Raw genomic sequence first — 20,880 nt, 5'->3', positions numbered from 1 at the left:
ATGGTATTCTTGGAGTATGTTCTGTTTGGACCAGGTTTATGATTGGGACTTGAGTTTCCAATTCTGTCACACTCTACAATATTTCATTAAATAAACCCATGTTCCCCATTCCAGATTTGCGGATCGTGCAGGACAGGTCAGCCGATGTGGTGTTTGCTCCGTCTTTGTACCCTTCTCTTTAATAAGATAATACAGTGACACCTCACTTTTACAATTTTCGAGGAACTTCAAAAAATGGTGTAAAATGCAGGAAAATGTGAACTGTGGTTAATAATGTTCTAAGCTGCAAAAGTTATGTGTAGGATACCCCCTTGCATTTTCGCACTTTATGTATGATATATATATATATATGTACATAATACGCATCAGAATACAAATCAGGGACTTGTTTATTATCTAATAAAGGTTTATTATCTAACAGAAACAGCTGATGTAAGTGGAACTGATAACTGTCTGGGAAGTAGAAGCATTTAACTCAGTTTCATATGTCATAATAGATGTTTTTGGAAAGCCTGCAGCTGTTATTCGTTAATTAAATAATGAAACATTGCACTACTTACGTATTTTTTCATGCTTAGCATGACATGTTTAGATAATTTTTTCTCGTTGTCAAGTGCAAATATGTGCGTAAGTACTTTGTGTGGTGTTTGTGTATGTGTTGTTCTGCATCTCTTGCACTGTAGTTGTCAGGTAACTTACTGTGCCTCCTCAGTTATGTAGAAAACCACACACAAGCAAACCATCACTGACATTGATTGTGCAACATCACAAAAAATACACATGTAAATACTGCATGTGACAATGAGAATAAATTCTTGAAACACACTCAGCATGAAAAAATACGTAATTGGCTTGTTGTGAAACATTTGAGCAATGAAAAGTGAGTGATGGTGTCAACTAGCGGTACAAGTAGCCAAATGCTGAAACGCGCTAAATATGGTTCGACAAAGCTGTCACAATGATCACAACAATCACGAAACTGCCAATTGGCAGTAGAGACAGTTTGGCAAAGGTTGCGATTGGTCACAATATCTTATTCAAATGTAGCTAGCTACTCCCATCAACCACCATGCCCAGTAGAGCTTGGCAGCAGCAGAAGATACAGTACGAATTGTTCCAACTTTCACATGTTTACCAGTTCAGATATTCTGAGTGGGGCACTGTTGTGAAAATAAACTGAACCACGTAATGTTTGAAACACTACTTAACAGCCAACATCACACCAGCGTCATTTTCTGTCGGTTTTTTCTTCATGAACACTTATTCATAGTATGTAAATTGTGGGAAAATTATAAATATGTTTACGCAAAATCAGGTGCAGATTAACATTGTGGACATGGTAAAGGTGCACAGTGGTAGCCTCCTGACTAGGCAGGGATCGCACTGTTGGTGCCAAGCTGAAAACTCCACATGTATGTCAAGGAGTATGTGCCCATCGTGACTGGAGCATGGGGACTGTAAGCAACAGATTACTTGCCAGGTAGCCATTGCGGAGGCTGGGTGGCACCCGTTAGGGGAGTCCTTGGTTGGAATGGGTGGCACCATGGCGGGTAAGGCCACACATGAAGTGGATGAAGTTACCTCCTCCTGGTGGCCATACGGCACCCAGCAGTCTCTGTGAAAGGACAGTTCTCATTTTTTTGCCGAGAGATATGACTCTAATATGTTCCCTTCCCTGGCTACGCTGTGGGAGGAACATAGGGCTAAGTGGCAAGCAGAAAAATACTCGCGCCCTGTAATTTGTGGAGAACTTAGAAGACAGATTTGAGGAAGTTGCAGCTATCTCCAAAATGAAGACGGGGTCCATTTTGATCAAAACAGCATCCCCTGCCCAGTCACAGGCACTACTTGCTTGTAACAAGCCAGGTGACCCACCAGTGACTACCACTCCCCATAACAGTATTCATATGGTTCAGAGCATTATTTTGCACAGAGACCTGCTGTAACAATCTGATGATGATGTACGTGCCAGCTTTGAGTGATGGGTGTACACTTTGCCTCTTGGGTGCATAGGCGGCCAAAGGACAAAACAGTCACTACCAGTGCCTTCATATTGGCCTTTGAGGGTGATTCATTGCCTGAATAGGTAAAGATGATGTGATGTGAAACCATATGTCCTCCTCCCCTCCCCTATGCTGTGCTTTAAGTGTCTGAAATTTGGGCCTATGTCTTAGCATTGCAGCACTAGCCCCATCTGTAGGGATTGTGGACAAGAACAGTATGCAAATGCTCCTATTGTCCCCCCCCCTCCCCCCCCCCAATCTTTGTCAGCTATGGAAAGCACCATTCTACATGCTCACCAGATTACATGATTTTCCAGAGGGAGAAGAAGATTCGGGAACACAGGACTCTGAACAAACTTACTCACCAAGAGGGCAGAAAGAAGTAGGAACGGCAGCACCCAGCATTTACAGCAGTGTCACAAGCTACAGTCATGACGACGTCGCCTCCTTTGGTGACAGTACTACTGCCTGTTACATCTCCTACAGTGGGCTCTCGGGGCCACTTAACCATGCCTGCCCTCCAGTGTGAACATCTCATAGCTGTCTTCTTTAACCTGAAAATGTGACAACAAATGTGGACACCTCATCCTTGCTATCTTACACAAGTGGGTCGCCAGGGTCCACTTTTATCCATAATTCCAATTGCACCATGTGTTCCAGGTTTGCATTGGTGCTTCTCATTGTACCCCCTCCCTCCCTCCCCACCATATTCAAGAGAATGGGTGGGGTCTCTCCCATTCTAGTAGCTGTCAATGATCTAGCAGCAGCTATGGGGTCCTCAATATCACCCTCCCTGCATGCTGATGACTTTTTGTCTTTACCATTGCACCTGTAGTGTTGGTGTCACTGAATGTCAACTGCAAAGTGCCACATGAAAATCACAGGCATGGTGCCTCTTCCATGACTTTTGGTTTTAACTGCCAAGACTCTCATCCTGCACTTCTGTCAATGATGTACCATTCATCCACAACCAGAACTGTACCTTGACAAACAACTACTCAATGTGGTGGAGACTTATCGCTTTTTAGGACTGGTCTTTGATTCTTGGTCCATGTGGATTCCCCTTGTTTGCCAGCTTAATTGAAAGTGCTGGCTGCACCTTAATTCACTTCACTGTCTGAGCAATACCAGCTGGGGTGCAGATCGCACTACCCTTCCCCATTTTTACAAAGCCCTTATAAAGTCCCGTCTTGATTATGGGAGTCTGGCATATGGTTCGGCATCGCCCTCACCATTGTGGATAATGGATCTGATATGCCACTGTTGGTTTCGACTTGCAACATGAGCCTTTCAAACTAGCCCTGTCAACAGCTTACTTGTGGAAGGTGGGGTCCCTCCATTGCAGATCAGTTGCTAGCAACAGCTTGTCATTTATGCTACCCATATTCACAGCTCCCCTAAGCATCCAAACTACCATCTCGTCTTTCTAAACACAGAAATCCATCTCATGCAAAGGCAGCCCAAATCAGGGATTATGATCGCAGTCCGTGTCCGGTCCCTCTTCTCTGAACTCCAGTTGTTTCTCTTCCATCTCTCCTCTGGGCCCACATATATGCACCTCAGTGGTGCATCCCTTTGCCACAGTCTCATCTTGACCTATCACAAGGTACAAAAGACTTGGTCTCTCCTGAGGCCCTCCACCATCAATTTTTATATATCCTTGACTCATCCCAAGGTTTGGAAATGGTCTATACTGATGGCTCGATGGTTGCTGGTCATATGAGCTTTGCTTATACTTATGTGGGATATACTGAACTGCATTCCTTGCCAGATGGCTGTAGTGTTTTCACTGCAGATTTGGTAGCCATCTCTCGGGCTCTTGAGCATACCCTCTCTAGCACCAGTGGGTTCTTTCTCATCTGGAGCAACTCCTTGAGTAGTTTGCAAGCTCTTAACCAATCTTATCCTTGCTATCCCTTGGTCATTGCTATCCATGATTCCCTGTACGCCCTCGAACAAAGTGGATGCTTCGTGACAGTCATCTGGACCCTGGGCCACATTGGGATCGTGTGGAATGAACTCTCTGCTAACTTGGCCAAAATCTCTACCAGTAAACCGACTTCAGAATGGTGGTACACTATCGAGTTTTAGTGTCTGGAATATGGAATGGACCACTCTGACTTCACCATGCTAGCTGAGGGTGATTAAGGAGACTACCACTGTCCTTTGCCGGCTCTGCGTTGGCCATATGTGCCTTACTCATGGTCATCTCCTCCATCGTGGGGACCCACACCATTGCCGTTGTGGTTCCAATTTGACATTGCTTCACATTTTGGTGGACTGTACTAACCTAGGCACCCTGTGGCTGACTCCTAATCTCCCTGACTTGCTACTCATGGTGTTAGATGATGCTGCAGTGTTAGGAGAGGGTGCTTCGGTGGCTTGACTTAGTTTTAAGACATATTCATGAAGGGGGCTTTTTACCACTCACTCAAAGGGAGGACCACTTAACCTTATTGGCCTATTGAGTGGTTGGCAGAACACACTGTTGCAGACCAGGCTGCAGTTGTCTGGGCTGGGTGGTCCAGACCAATCCTCATCCTACCTGCTCTTTTAATCTTCTTCCCTCCCTCTCGTGTGGTCTGTTAGACTTGATCTCTTGTCTCTGTTTGCTTGTCTTGCCCTGTCTGTGTTGCTTGTCTTTCCTAGCCAGTTTCTGAGTAGAGAATCTCCGGTAAGTGGCGGGAGCCGGGGGATGTGTGTCCCATCATTGCACTCTGCTCTGAGGGACCTTCTGGCTCTACCTAGATTGGGCACCTTGCCTGCCTTTCTTCCTCTTGTCTCACTTTCTTCTTTCTTCCTTTTGTCCTGTATCTCACCTTTGTTGATCTTTCGTAGGCCTTGAGGTTTTCTTCCTCTAGATTTGTGTGCTAAGCTACCTCTGATCTACGTTCGTGTAGACCTGTCTGTTCGAGGATAAAGGGACTGATGACAATAGTTTGGTCGCTGTATTCATCCAACCCACCAACCTTGACTTAGCCTATATGATCATTACATTGCATATCCATACAAAGTGTAACATTCAGATACTTGTATGAATGTGCAACTCATTAGATGTTATTGTCACAGGATACTACATTTTTTTCATTTTGTGGAGTACACAATTTTATTCTTTTGAACATTTAAAGCAAGTTGCCAGTCTTTGCACCACTTTGAAATCTGATCAAGGTCTGACTAAATATTTATGCACCTTCTATGCATTCAGGATCTGATCTAAAATCTCCTCTTTCCCCCAGCAGTCCACAAAAAAATAGTGAAAGTAAATGAAAACTTCCACTTCCTCTCTGTTTTTCTCTGTTGTAGTGAATGTCATCTTTTTATGGGTGCTATATTAATATTGAAGGAGGGGTTTGTCTTGCTCATGTAACACTCAATGGTGTAACTTCTCCACGCACATCGCAAATTAATTTCACTGTATTCAGCATTGCCTGCGGTATAATAGTCTAGTTTCTGTTGGTCTTTCGATTTCACTACCTGCATTATCTGCAATATAATCGGTACTACTAGTTCCTGTTTCTTTTAATTTCACTACCTTTAGGTGGGTGGGTTGTTTGTTTTGTTGGTTGGTTGCAGGCATGCAAAATATTCTGTTCTTTCCTTCTCTGACAACTCGGGAGCCATTTTCAATATATGTATTGTGATTAAAAAATCTAGAAATTAAGGTGTATCAAGACACAGTAATCAGCTCAGAAGCTTCAGCATACTTTGTAGTATCAAGTCAAAATCACCTGCAACACAACTGATCATTCGCAACTCATTCAGGTGAAATGGCTTTTTAAAGAAACATTATTAACTGGTCGAAGTTACCGCTACCGCATATCTGGATATACAGTGATAAAATTGAAGCCATGAATATAGCTATATATCTGTAGCTGTGATTCTTGTGTTGACATAAAGATGCATTCATATAAAATTTCTGTATTGTAGACCTGTCACAAATTTCTGGATACTCACCACCAAAACTTAGGCCCTTGTCACGGGATAGCTTGTTCTTTTATATTCACTTCTTGAAAAATATTGCTTGTAAGGACTCCTGTTTTTTTCAGAATACCATTAGTTGCACCTTAGTAATTTCTCAGCCATTCACACTGTCTTTCTACAATAAATATGTATTTCTTGATGTCAAGGCTGTTGTTTGTAGGTTTGTGTGACTGTGTGGTGAGGTGTCTGATATCAACATGACACCGCCTATTCAGGTAGCTTACCAAAGCTTGTTGAGAGTAGAATCCTAATGTGCTGCCAAAAAAACTACCACCATGGGGTTTGTTTGATGTGCGTATCTGCTGTCAACTTTTAGCCATGTCTTCCGATAATGCGTGTATCCAGAATTCTGCTCAGAATTCTGTAGCAAATTTGACACTGCTGAATCTTGTGTTACATAGTCCTGTGTTTCTGGAAATGATAAGTTAATGTGAAAAACGCCAATTTGCAGATCCCCTTACATGTTGCTGGCTGAGGCAGTTAAAATAAAAGGGCATATACATCAAATAGGACCATTCTTAGTGAAACACTGGAGTGTTCAAACCAACCTTCAAATTGTGGATGGGTTTACGTAATTGGACGGCATGTGATTACTGTGAAACAAAAGTTAAAGAGTTTTATCATTGAATAAGGGAATTTTCAATATTGTCTCCATTAAAGTTAGTTAGAAAAATAATATTAGTTATTTAGTCTAAACAGTGTGCAAAATGATAGGAGGTAACTTAACCATCAAGTTTGCAGATAAAATTATTCTTCTTTTACATGATTTAGTTACAGCCACTGTTCTAGTGAACTGTATCATATACATTGGAATCTACTTATACACACATCAAAAAAAGTTTTGCATCACTCCTGAAGATAGACATTGACTGTGGATGTTGTATCACAGACACAGTCCCTTTGACTGTTCAGAGATGTCACTAAACCCACCCAAAGATGTAAACAACCATGCATGAGCAGCGCCTATTAGATGTAGTGGGTTTGACAGCTGAACAGTTCCAGTCATTCCACCAGGAAGGAGGTACACAGCTCGTGTTGTCTCTAGTTCAACCATGCCTAGATGGTCAAAACCGCATTTCAATCGTGTCCGCATTGTTACTTTGTGCCAGGATGGGCTCTCAACTAGGGAAGTGTCCAGGTGTGTCTGAGTGAACCAAAGCGATGTTCAGATGTGGAGGAGATACAGAGAGACAGGAGCAATCAATGACATGCCTCGCTCAGGCCACCCAAGGGCTACTACTGCAGTGGATGGCTGCTACATACGGATTATGGCTTGGAGGGACCCTGACAGCAATGCGACCATGTTGAATAATGCTTTTCGTGCAGCCACAGGACTTTGTGTTAAGACTCAAACTGTGCGCAGTAGGCTGCATGGTGCGCATTGTCACTCCTGACGTCCATGGCAAGGTCCATCTTTGCGACCACGACATGCCGAATGGACCGCTCAGGATTGGCATCACATTCTCTTCACCAATGAGTGTCACATATGCCTTCAACCAGACGTTGGAGACGTGTTTGGAGGCAAACCAGTCAGACTGAACGCCTTAGGCACACTTTGCAGTGAGGTAGAGGTTACCTGGTGTTTTGGGGTGGCATTATGCGGGGCCGACGTACGCCACTGGTGGTTATGGAAGCCACCGTAATGCTTTACTATACGTGAATGCCATCCTCCAACCGATAGTACAACCATATCAGCAGCGTATTGGCGAGGCATTCATCTTCATGGATGAGAATTCGTGCCCCCATCGTGCACATCTTGTGAATGACTTCCTTCAGGATAACAACATCGCTCGACTAGAGTGGCCAGCATGTTCTCCAGACATGAACACTAGAGCATCCGTGGAATAGATTGAAAAGGGCTGTTTATGGACGACGTGACCTACCAATCACTCTGAGGGATCTACGCCAAATTGCCGTTGAGGAGTGAGACAATCTGGACCAACAGTGCCTTGATGAACTTATGGATAGTATGCCACGATGAATACAATCATGCATCCATCAATGTAAGAGGACGTGCTACTATGTATTAGAGGTACCGGTGTGTACAGCAATCTGGACCACCACCTCTGAAGATCTTGCTGTATGGTGACACAACATGCAATGTGTGGTTTTCATGAGCAGTAAAAAGGACGGAAATGCTGTTTATGTTGATCTATATTCCAATTTTCTGTACAGGTTCCCGAACTCTCGGAACCAAGGTGATGCAAAAATTTTTTTGGTGTGTGCATCAAATGGTAAAAAATCTTAAGTATTCAATATAAGTATAATGTTTTGTGACTCTTCTTTAGTTTCTAGAAGTCTTTGTTTGCCATTACAAATTTCCCCTTGCAATTGTCCGTATCTACGTCCATTTATTTTTGAAGCTGGCGCCTAATCTTGCCTGTTATGGTTCCAACAATATGAATTAGGATAGATTGCTACTTATCACGCTGAGGAGGCATCTAGTGGCAGACTAGCACATTTAAAAGAAGACTAAGCTGTAGGAGAAAGTCCCGTGTCAGATTTAGAAAAGCATAGACATACATGAACAGTCTTTACAATCCCTACGGAAGTGAAATGTAGGAGGTTGTAGGGTATGCCTGGAGTTCTCAGTTGATGAGCATTTTTTCAAAAGTTGATAAATACTGAGTTGTTCAAAATTTAGATTTGTATAATTACAAACCAACTGTATTGCCATGCACAACCTACTGAAACGATTTAGTCCAAAGCTGATATTTGCTGTTTGATAGAGTGTTGAAAATTACAAGCTTTTGCGAAACTCTATAGTTCCTGTCAGGCAGTCTAAAGAGAAGTCGGTAATTAAAACTGATTTATTTCTGAGAGACCCGAAGTGAGAAAAAAAGAAAGGTAGAATGTCATTGTAAATAGTGATAAAGTGAGTGTTTTCTGCAAAAATGTACACAAGCACTTGCCATCAAAACAAGTAGTAGAAATAAATTAGTAGTTTACACAACTTTAACTTCAGCTTATTGCACAGTTCTAGCCAGGAAGAAGAAACATCAAGAAAGAAGCAAAAAGCTGTTTTCATAAAGTACAATATAAGGAAAAAAGATGGCCAGACAGTACCTGTATCTTCTGCAACATTTCAAGCAACATCACGGGTGTCCAAAGACAGACACTTAAAAGGAATAAGATCTGGGGGAAAAGGATCAATTAATGACAGACCACAAGTTGCACAAACTTTGTGCAAAATATTTCTGTGCAATAATGGAGGAGGAAAATCCAAATGTAGTTAAAGTAGAGTGTAACCCTGCTTTTACATTCCCGTAATTAACATTTTCCCGCTGTTTACAACATTTTTTATTGTTCCTGTCAAATTTCGTGTGTTCACAATGTTAATTCACAACCGATTTTCTGTGGACATATTTACAATTTTTCCACAATTTATGCATCATGAAAAAATGTCTGCCAAGAAAAGAACTGACGTAATTGACGTTACGTTATGCAGGACGTCCAGTAATGTTGACAATTGTTATGTGGTTAAGTTTTTTGACACCAGGGCACTCTACTCAGCTGATCTCAACCGGTAAACAGGTAAAAGTCGAAACAAGTCACTCTTTATCTTGTGCCTCTTCCAAGTGCTACTCACCATGGTGGCTGATGGGAGTAATTACACTCATTGGAATAAAAGTATTATGACCAATCACTACCATTTCCAAACTGTCTGCTGTGCACACATAGCTTTGTGATTGTTGTGGTCATCTTATTTGCATTATTCAAACAATATTTAGTGTATTTAGCCATTTGGACACTTGTAGTGCTAGCTGAGGCACTTGCTGACTTTGGGCCAAATGTCTTTGATTAAACAGACCACCAGTTACATATTTTTTCATGCTTAGCAACATTTGTTCGGAAAATTAATATCTTGTTGTTAAGTGCGTATATTTACATACGTGTTTTTTGTGATGTTTCACAAACAAGCAATGTGAATGATGTTTGCTTGTGGGTGGTTTCTTGCATAATTGAGGAGGCACAGTACCTCATAACCTCAAGAAGATGATTACAATGTAAGAGACATAGAACAACATATATGCAAACACCACACACAACTTTTACAATGTTTCATTATTTATGTAATGAATGACAGATGCAGTCTTTCCAAAAACAGTTATTGTACTGTATTGAATTAAGTCACACTTTTCTACTTACCAGTTTCAATTACATTGGCGGTTGTTCTGATAAATTATTAGGTGGTAAACAAGTCACTTGACAAGTATTTTGATGCCTATTATGTGCATGTATCTTGCATAAAGTGTGTAAATACAAGCGGGATCTTATACGTAACTTTTATGCTTAAAACATTGTTTCCCACATTTTACGCCATTTCTTTCTAGTCCCTTGAAAAGTGTAAAAGCAAGGTTTCACTGCGCGCTTCGATATACAACAGAATCGGCCAATACCAAAACTATCCGTAGCTGAAGTATACTCTTTTAGACAGATTTGGCTATACAATTTCTGCATTATGATTCATTTCTGAGTATAGACAAAGAAAGGGACTGCTTTCTTTATTTGGCTTTGTACAGAAGGATTGAAAGGACACAACCAAGTAGCGTCCGCTCTATTGAATTTTCTCAGAAACCTTGAGATGTCCCAATCAGAAAATGGTCCAAATGATATTTTTTCCGTCTTGACTCCTGTACCAGTTAAAATAAAAAGATCGTAATGATGTGCACACTAATGACCTTCATGAAAGAAAGCAGAAAATTTAATATGGTGGTGCACTATTTTCCTATTTGTGATCACATCTATAATTGTGACAGTGTTTGGTAGGTTAGATTAAGACTGCCAGATAAGGAAGATACATTTTCAATGGCTCAATGCTGTATAGTGTTGGAAGAACATAGCATCGCTAAGATACTAAATAAAGATCGGGAAGCAAAGGATCTCAAGTCCAGTGCACTAAGAGTCCTTTGATCTAACGTGACTTTCAAAATAGGTGTTTAGTGAGTGTGATTATATATGAAAAGTCTAAGAATAAAATATTGTTTGAGTATTGGGCATTTAATAATTCACTGTAGAGTTTGAGGTATGGAAATCCAGAACTGCCCCCTGTAAGTGAGAAAAACTGTATCCATCTTGAAAGGGGAGAAATTGGTCAGCAAGGAAGAGAAAAAGGATGCCTTAAAATTTTTGAGGCATTTTAACATACCAGAAGGAGTGGAAGAGTTTTATAAGTGCACAGTAGATTTGGAAGTGCTCAGTAGATTCCCAGTATAGCATTGTTGTAGCCAGTATTTTATGTTGTATATCAATAGCATTTGTTACAATTTTGCTTATCAAACATTTATGCGAAAATGGATAGTAAAGTGCTACATTGTTGCACATTACTGCATTTCTACACAAAATGAACAATAAAGTTGCTTTCTTTGTAGTTAATGTCAAGGATAAAAAAAGGGGAAAAAAACAATTTTGTGTGTGTATCTTTGCATTTATGGACTTTTGAAAAAACTAGGAGACTTTGTCCCTCTATTCTGAAATAAACAATGAAAATTTTAGAGAAGTCAAACACAGACGAAATTCGCGTAATTAGTATTTTGGTAGGAGATTGAAAAACTGCATTTCCTCAAAAACGATTTTTTGCCTTTACCGAGTTCTGAAAAAATGCTCTTCAGTTATTACTGGTTCTTAATATCTTGTAAGTAGACTTTCGTGGGATAGTTGGTACACTGATTAGCCAGAACATTATGATCACCTACCTAATAGCTGGTATGTCCACCTGTGGCGTGGATAGCAGCGGCGATGTATTGTGTCATGGAAGCAGTGATGCCTTAGTAGGTTGCTGGAGGGAGCTGGCGGCACCACATCTACATACACAAGTCACCTAATTCTGGTTAATTCCGGGGAGGGGGGATACGAGCTCTGATGCCATGTTTAATCACATTCCAGATATGTTTGATCACATTTAGATCTGGCGAGTTGGGGCGCCAGCACATCAATTGAAACTCACCACTGATCCTCGAACTACTCCATCACATTCCTGGCTTTGTGACGTGGCACATTATCTTGTTGAAAAGTACCCCTGCCGTCGGGAAACGTGATAGTTATGAATAGGTGTACATGATCTGCAACTGATGTAAGATACTTCTTGACTGTCACGGTGCCTTGCATGAGCTCCACTGGACCCAAGGATGCACAAGTGGGTATTCCCCAGAGCATAATGGAGTCACGCAAGCTTGTCCCTGTTCTGCAGTACAGTTGTCAAGGAATTGTTCCCATGGAAGACAATGGATTCACACCCTCTCATCAGTATGATTGGGAAGCTATCAGGATTCATCAGATGAAGCAATGCTCTGCCACTGTGCCAATGTCCAGTGACGATGCTCATGTGCCCATTTAAGTCATAGTTGCCAATATCGTGATGTTAATGTTGGCATAGGCATGGTTCGTCAGCTGTGGAGGCTCATAGAAGTGTTTGGTACACTGTGTTCGAACACACTTGTACTCTGCCCAACATTAAAGGCTGATGATGTCAGTTCCGCCACATTTCGCCACCTGCCGTGTTCACCAGTCTGCCCACCCTACGATGTCCAGTGTCTGAAATGAGAGGTGACCACCCAACCCCATGACGTCTAGAAATAGTTTCACCTTAATTTCACCAAGTGTTGAAGACACACACCACAGCACTCCTTGAACATGTGCCAAGTTGTGCAGTTTCCGAAATGCTCGTGCCAAGCCTCCTGGCCGTCACAACCTGCTCTTGGTCAATCTCGGATAGGTAGCGCATCCTTGCCAGTCTGCACACGAACAACACACTCGCTGATATTTCTTGCACCATGCATGCATCTAACTAGCCTTCATTCCTTGCTAGGTGATGCTGCTATCATCTGGACAGGTTTATATCTATAGGTCAATGGTCGTAATGTTCTGGCTCATCAGTTGTGTGTGCCTTTGAGCATCTTCCGTTTCATGTTTTCAGCATCTTCGTGACACTTTCCCATGTGTCAAATAAACCTTTTTCTGTGTTCAATATCACTGTTACTCATATTTGGTAATGATTCTACAGACTTGAGTAATATTATGATTGTATTAACATTTCTGCATATGACCAGTTGTCATGACTGTGTATTTGCTGTATATTCACTGTTGATAAACACTAGAGAACGGAAGTTTGGCATCACAGACTTACTTATAAGGTTCCATGACTGAATATCCCAATAAGAGCGAACAGTTTCACTACTTCCCACAGACATCCCATATCATACTCTGATTAATATTCAAACAGTATAGCATTTATACACTTATGGGAAAAATATCGTAATGCCAAACAATAATTATTGTAGAGTAATGAAATTTTGAAATACATTTGTCTAGGTAACATATGTTAAGTGGTTAACATTGCAAGATCACAGGATAATGTAAATGCAAAAGAAGCCATTGTAAATATGAAATGCTGGTACATTAATAACTGAGGTAACAGTCAGAAGGTTGAGTGCAAGCATGCGTGGCCCTTCCCGCCGGAGGTTCGAGTCCTCCCTTGGGCATGGATGTATGTGTTGTTGTTAGTAGAAGTTAATTTAAGCAGTTTGGTCCCTTAGGAAATCACACACACTTAAACACACACACGAGCATGTGTTGTGTTGTACAGGTTCCGGCTGTCAGTTTGTGGGATGGAGTTCCATGTCTGTTGCACTTGGTTGGTCAATACTGGGACGGTTAATGCTTTTTGTAAATTATGCTGGAGTTAGTCGTCTGATGATGTCTCATATGTGCTTGATTGGACAGATCTGGTGATTGAGCAGGCTAAGTCAACATGTTGATAGGCTGTAGAACTTGTTGGGTTACACCAGCGGTATGTGAATGCATTGTCCTGATGGAAAACAACCCCTGGAATGCTGTTCTTGAGTGACAGCACAACAGGTTGAATCACCAGATTGATGTACAAATTTACAGTCAGGATATGTGGGATAATCATGAGTGCTCTTGCAGGATACGTGGGATAATCATGAGTGCTCCTGCTATCATACGAAATCACACCCCAGACTATAACTACAGATGCAGGCCCAGTGTGTCTAGTATGCAGACCAGTTGGTTGCAGGTCCTCAACAGCCCTCCTCCTAACCAACACACAGCCATCACTGGCACTGAGGCAGAACCAGCTCTCTCAGAAAACACGATAGACCTCCACCCTGCCCTCCAGTGAGTTCTCACTTGACACCATTGAAGTAAAAAATGGCAGTGGTTTGGGGTCAGTGGAAAGCATGCTACAGGGTTTCTGACTATGAGCTGTCCTTGAAGTAACTGATTTGTAACAGTTCGTTGTGTCATGGTGGTGTCAACTGCTGGTCAAATTGCTGCCGCAGATGCAGTACAATGAGCCAGAGCCATATGCTGAACACAGTGGTCTTCCCCCTTGATAGTGCCAGGCTGACCAGACCCTGGTCTTCATGTGACTGTACATTCTCAAGAACCATGTCTGCCAGTAGTCATGTACAGTAGCTACAATTCTGCCAAGCCTTTCTGCAGTATCACAGAAGGAACATCCAGCTTCTCGTAGCCCTGTTATGCAATCTCATTCAAAATTGGTGAGGTGTTGATTGTAGCATCTTCGTTGCCTTAACCCTTTAACTGCTCTGGACGTGTTAACGCGCGCGCCTTTGTACCTGTCACTGCGTGCTCTGAACATGTTTACACGCGCCACCAGTCCTTCTACCAGGTACTCTTGAACGTGTCTACGCGTAGACACGTTTAGAGTACCAGGTGGAAGGACTGGTGGCGCGCCTGAACACGTTCAGAGCACGCAGGGGCGGGTACAGAGGCGCGCGCGTTAACGTGTCCAGAGCAGTTAAAGGGTTAAAGCCATTCTGGACTAACATCAATTCACCACAACGAGTTTCAAAGGTAACTTAAGTGTTACGACCACTACAGTGCGTATGAAAGCAAACCTGATTTGCTTCATAGCTGTGGCGCTACCAGCACCACTCTTATGCGACGGGCGAGAAATTTTAAGAGGCATCATCTTTTGGATGCAGAAATATGCCTACCAACTTTAGTTTGTCACACAACTCATTCTTGTTGTTGTGATTTTTTTTTTTTCTGCCAGTGTATTTTGCTAGGTTGGCTTGACTACCCTACTGTCTCAATGCAGGGGTGGAGGAAGAAAGCATTTCATCTCGTCTCATTCTCCTGTGTGTGGGGGGGGGGGGGCAAGCATGGTCATATGAGTAATTTTTATTGTGCATCAAAAGCGCATGGAATGAGACAATTTACGGACTATTTGATAAAATTAATCTTCACAAAGAATTATGTTGTGCTACCTTTTCACTAGTTAACAAGAACAATTATTCCAGAAAGGGTGAATCTGCATCGAGATAAAGTAATATATACCAAGGTCTTTTAATATCACACAGTTTCTGCCAGTGATGAAGTGATTTCTGCACTATTATGAAATAGATATACTCTTTCTTGGCTGCTCCAACAAAAAACAAAATTATGGATTCCTCCTTTAATGCGGAGGTATTCCTCCATCTTTGACTTTTGAAGGCTTTGTTTTCATCATCCATGGTATACACGGCCCTTGTTCAAGATACAGAGTCAGTCAAAGATGATTTGTTATTCACATCCATATGATGGTTACAAATAAGTGGTCTGAATGAGGAAGCCCTCTTATTTAGAAGTTGTTACTGGAAGTGTTGTGTGATGTTGCATGGCCAGTCCCAAATGTGTCACAATCACTAGGCACACAGTAAGCAGTAGTGTCATGTATGGTACTGTAACCTGTGTATATGTGACAGATGCGTTACATTTAGCTTTTGTATGTATTATCCCTTTTTACACACAAATTCCATTTAAGAAACATGGAATGAGCTGCTGTGTGCTGAATAATAAACAATTCTTTTAAGTAATGCTGTATTGTGTGTTTTCTGTTAAATAGCATTACACCACAGTCTAAGGCATATTTTTGTGCTTAATATTTTACCTCCTTATACTGGAAACATAATTAGAGGCTATACAGGCACTGATAGTGGTTACAAACTGATGATGTGTCCAGCATTTGGAGCTAAAATGTTAGGTACAGAAACATGCCTGAGACCCTGCCACTGGGCACCCATGTAACAGAAATCACTAAGGATCCAAATACCAGCTGTGAAAGCCTGGAGTGTAGTGATGTAGTGTTCTATCAAAAAATGAAATTTTGTGTGTTGGTACTGCAGAAAACTGCGGTCCTTGCACACTGCAACTTCTAATGCACTCTTAATATTCAGAAGATGGAAACTTTGACTGCTCTCTTTATAGTTCTTGTTGGCCATTCAGCTGAAATTTGGCATAGTATACCTTTTTGGACTTAGTTCATGTGATCAGATTTTGGTCTTATCGGCTTCATTGTTTTCTTTTCATTCTGGAAAAAAATGTCATCTAATGTTGATAATGTGTAGGATAGATTCTTCACTACAGCCTTGAACAATGTGCAACAGTTTCACTTATAAATTGGGTATTGCTTTTATCATTTATTTAGCACAAATGGTGCAGTGGAGACAATAAATGTATTCTTTTTAAAATGCTTGTATGATTTCATACCAACAAAACTGTCAGAAATGTGGTGCATAGCTCCCATTCTCTGATAATTATTGAATTAAACTGACATGACCAAGGGAGGTTCAACATCCAAGAAAAGAACTAAAACTGAAATTCGGTGAAGGAGACTGTGAATGCCAGTAACACAATTCCATCATGGCATTGAAATCAAAGAACTGAAGATTTCAATTCGGCTTTTCAGTTACTCATCTCGAAGTCGCTCGAGATCTTGGAGTAGCGGAGCTCGTTTTCGATCAAGGTCATGGTCCCGATCCCGATCCAGGTCCAGATCGAGGTTGCGCTGGAATTCTCGCCCCTCCCATCACAGCGGCAGACCACGGCGTGACGGATATGCAGATCGTTGGCAGAGGTATTGATGATTGCATGTCTCAGTCTTCACCCTTGTTTTCATGTTTATTTTTCCATCATGAATCTGGCCATTGTGTAGTAATTACAGGTTGCCAGTTGTGTATTCTGTGCACTTTTTAATTAACATCTTGTTCTTTTATTGTTGTCATTTGCTCTGTTCTTGATTATAGGGCATCATAAATGTAATTCACATATTTCATTTTGTAACTCACAGCTGTGACAATCTAATAACTGTGCTACTGTTAAGCACATATTGACAGATAGTGCAGCTCAGGTATAGCTTGGCCAAACAACCGATTGCCTTGTATTTATTAGAACAGTATTATTTATTCCCTTATGTTATAATAAACTGTTGTAAGGAAACTAAACTGTGGCATAGTTTCAAGGATTTTCATCTTTTTCCTGTGACTTGTGGTAGTTTCTTCTATTGTTTCTTTAATAACTAAGTATTGCTCAAGGCTCAGGTACAATGCTCTCTCCCACATAAACAGTCTGGTTTTTCAGTTTTGTAAACACTGAAGAGATTGTTAGAGTACATTTCTTCCTATATTTACTCGTATGTCTATAAAGTGCTCTTACTTTTATTATCATTGCATAACTTAGTTCAGGCTCATTCTCATCTCTTACTTTCACAGTCGTTAGTTTACACTAATAATTTAGTAATATGGTTCCTTTGTATTGTGTTCGGTTTTCTATTTGACTTTTACAATTAGTAGATTAATGTTGTTAGTTATTAACAAAATGTATTGTAATCATTGTACTGTGATATTTCAGCAGGACAGGTCTCCAAGGGAGATAGTGAATGTCAGTCAAGTGTGTCTTCTAACAGCAAAAAGAATATGATTGTGTCTTGGATAGAAGCCAAAGGAATTTACCAGTTGCCAGTTCGTAGTTCATTTTATGTATTTTTAATTTCTTGTAGCAGTTCCAGCGATTTTTTTTGTTAATGCTGTAATTTGGCACAGTTTTAGTCAGAATTTGACTTTGAAAGAGTAGAAAATAAATGATTATTACAATTTTTAAAATTTTTCCCAAGGGCATGCAGCTTTCACTGTATGGTTAAATGATGATGGCGTCCTCTTGGGTAAAATATTCCGGAGGTAAAATAGTTCCCCATTTGGATCTCCAGGCGGGGACTACTCAAGTGGACGTCGTTATCAGGAGAAAAAAACTGGCGTTCTACGGATAGGAGTGTGGAATGTCAGATCCCTTAATCGGGCAGGTATGTTAGAAAATTTAAAAAGGGAAATGGATAGGTAAAAGTTAAATATAGTGGGAATTAGTGAAGTTCGGCGGCAGGAGGAACAAGACTTTTGGTCAGGTGAATACAGGGTTATAAATACAAAATCAAATAGGGGTAATGCAGGAGTTGGTTTAATAATGAATAAAAAAATAGTAGTGCAGGTAAGCTACTACAAACAGTATAGTGAACGCATTATTGTGGCCAAGATAGACACAAAGCCCACACCTACTACAGTAGTACAAGTTTACATGCCAACTAGCTCTGCAGATGACGAAGAAATTGAAGAAATGTATGATGAGATAAAAGAAATTATTCAGATAGTGAAGGGAGACAAAAATTTAATAGTCATGGATGACTGGAATGCGGTAGTAGGAAAAGGGAGAGAAGGAACGTAGTAGGTGAATATGGAATGGGGTTAAGGAATGAAAGAGGAAGCCGCCTGGTCGAATTCTGCACAGAGCATAACTCAATCATAGCTAACACTTGGTTCAAGAATCATAAAAGAAGGTTGTATACATGGAAGAAGCCTGGATGTACTGACAGGTTGCAGATATATAATGGTAAGACAGAGATTTAGGAACCAGGTTTTAAATTGTAAGACATTTCCAGGGGCAGGTGTGGACTCTGACCACAACCTATTTGTTATGAACTGTAGATTAAAACTGAAGAAACTGCAAAAAGCTGGAAATTTAAGGAGATGGGACCTGGATAAACTGACTAAACCAGAGGTTGTACAGAGTTTCAGGGACAGCATAAGGGAACAATTGGCAGGAATGGGGGAAAGAAATACAGTAGAAGAAGAATGGGTAGCTCTGAGGGATGAAGTAGTGAAGGCAGCAGAGGATAAAGTAGGTAAAAAGACGAGGGCTAGTAGAAATCCTTGGGTAACAGAAGAAATATTAAATTTGATTGATGAAAGGAGAAAATATAAAAATGCAGTAAATGAAGCAGGCCGAAAGGAATACAAACGTCTCAAAAATGAGATCGACAGGAAGTGCAAAATGGCTAAGCAGGCATGGCTAGAGGACAAATGTAAGGATGTAGAGGTTTATCTCACTAGGGTAAGATAGATACTGCCTACAGGAAAATTAAAGAGGCCTTTGGAGAAAAGAGAACCACTTGTATAAATATCAAGAACTCAGATGGAAACCCAGTTCTAAGCAAAAAAGGGAAAACAGAAAGGTGGAAGGAGTATATAGAGGGTCTATACAAGGGCGATGTACTTGAGGACAATATTATGGAAATGGAAGAGGATGTAGATGAAGATGGTGTAGTGTTGGCAGAAGAGCCAACACTGTGTTGTTATAGGAGGCCGAAATTCACGCGTTTAATTACACGCTGACTGGCGTGAAGTCTGGAACAAGGTAAAGTAATTATCCTATAAAGAAAAGAACGTAGTTCTTGGAATACTTAACTTTAATCCATAATTGTAGAACATCTCTCTTGACGGTACATATTATAACCACAATATAAAATAATATCAAATGCTATGGCGCCTTGCTAGGTCGTAGCAAATGACATAGCTGAAGGCTATGCTAACTATTGTCTCGGCAAATGAGACCGTAGTTGTCAGTGATCCATCTCAGGCTAAGTCGGCTGTACAACTGGGGCGAGTGCTAGAACGTCTCTGTAGACCTGCCGTGTGGTGGCGCTCGGTCTGCAATCACTGACAGTGGCGACACGCGGGTCCGACGTATACTAACGGACCACGGCCGATTTAAAGGCTACCACCTAGCAAGTGTGGTGTCTGGCGGTGACACCACATTCCTCCCCCGCAAATCGGCGTACGGTTGTGTTATATGGCTTCCGTCCGCCGTGGGGAGGACCCCATGTTGACGTATGCGACGAGGTGGGGAGCCTAACAACAGGCGAGGCTGTGCCACCCGCACCCTGCCATTCGGTCCGAGGGGAGCTAGGAAACGCCTGAAAACCTAGTCCAGGGTGCACGCCAACATGCGGTGTATGCGCCCTTAGAGAGACAGGAGGGGCCGAAGGGTCGATCTCCATCGGGGCTGGGCAGCCGACGGGCGAAGACAACATCTGGTCCGGAGCGAGCACGAGGTCCATGTCGGAGGACAGCTGGTCACGGGAGGCGATCGGCGGCGCGTGACCCAGGGAGGCGCCCGGCGGCTGCAGTGACGCGTCCACTGCGGGCGGCGCCGGCGGGAGGACCGGCAGCAGCGCGTCGCCGTGGGGCAAAATGGAAGGCATCGTCGGTAACACCTGGGGGATGAGGCGAGCCAGTAGATGGGTCCCCAGGGCACTGACCGGACGGCATCGTCGCTGAAAGCAGACGGGGAGCGGCAGAACCCGTGCAACGACGGAGGCGCAGCTGATTGACATGCCGACGCACCTCACCAGAGGCCCCCAAAACCAGGTACATAGCGTGGCCGAGGCAGCGAAGAATGCGCCCTACGAGCCAACGCCGTGAACCGCGATAGTTGTGATAGTATACAACGTCGCCTGGGACAAAAGAAGGTGACTGCCGCTGCACAGGAACCTGATGCGGCGGATGTAGCAAAGACATCAAGGTTCGATGAGGACGACCGCGGAGCAACTCAGCCGGCGAGCGACCATCTCGGGGCTGAGAGCGATACGAAGACAAGAAGAGCAATAATGCATCCTCCCGAGAATGCGACTCTTTCAACTTCAACATCTGTGACTTGAAAGTCCGGACCAATCGTTCAGCGGCACCGTTTGACTGAGGCGAAAACGGCGCGGATGTCAGATGTTGAATACCATTGGCCTTGCAGAATGACTGAAATTCTGCGG

The 20,880-nt window shown here is 42.1% G+C and overlaps 1 protein-coding gene across 5 annotated transcripts in view; it reads left to right on the top strand.

Moving 5' to 3' along the window:
* Positions 1 to 20,880, top strand: part of LOC126475079 (mucin-5AC) — a 133,845-nt gene that overhangs the window by 71,448 nt on the left and 41,517 nt on the right. For 3 of the 5 annotated variants that reach the window (XM_050102643.1, XM_050102641.1, XM_050102642.1), the window contains exon 12: positions 16,699 to 16,866. The exons of the other annotated variants lie outside the window; for them this stretch is intronic. In XM_050102643.1, coding sequence (XP_049958600.1) covers positions 16,699 to 16,866 — 168 coding nt within the window. The remainder of the gene's footprint in view (positions 1 to 16,698; positions 16,867 to 20,880) is intronic. 5 annotated transcript variants of the gene reach the window in all.

This window comes from Schistocerca serialis, chromosome 4, assembly GCF_023864345.2.
Source record: "Schistocerca serialis cubense isolate TAMUIC-IGC-003099 chromosome 4, iqSchSeri2.2, whole genome shotgun sequence".
Taxonomy (NCBI): Eukaryota; Metazoa; Arthropoda; class Insecta; order Orthoptera; family Acrididae; genus Schistocerca; species Schistocerca serialis.
This window is presented reverse-complemented; position numbering and strand designations above follow the sequence as displayed.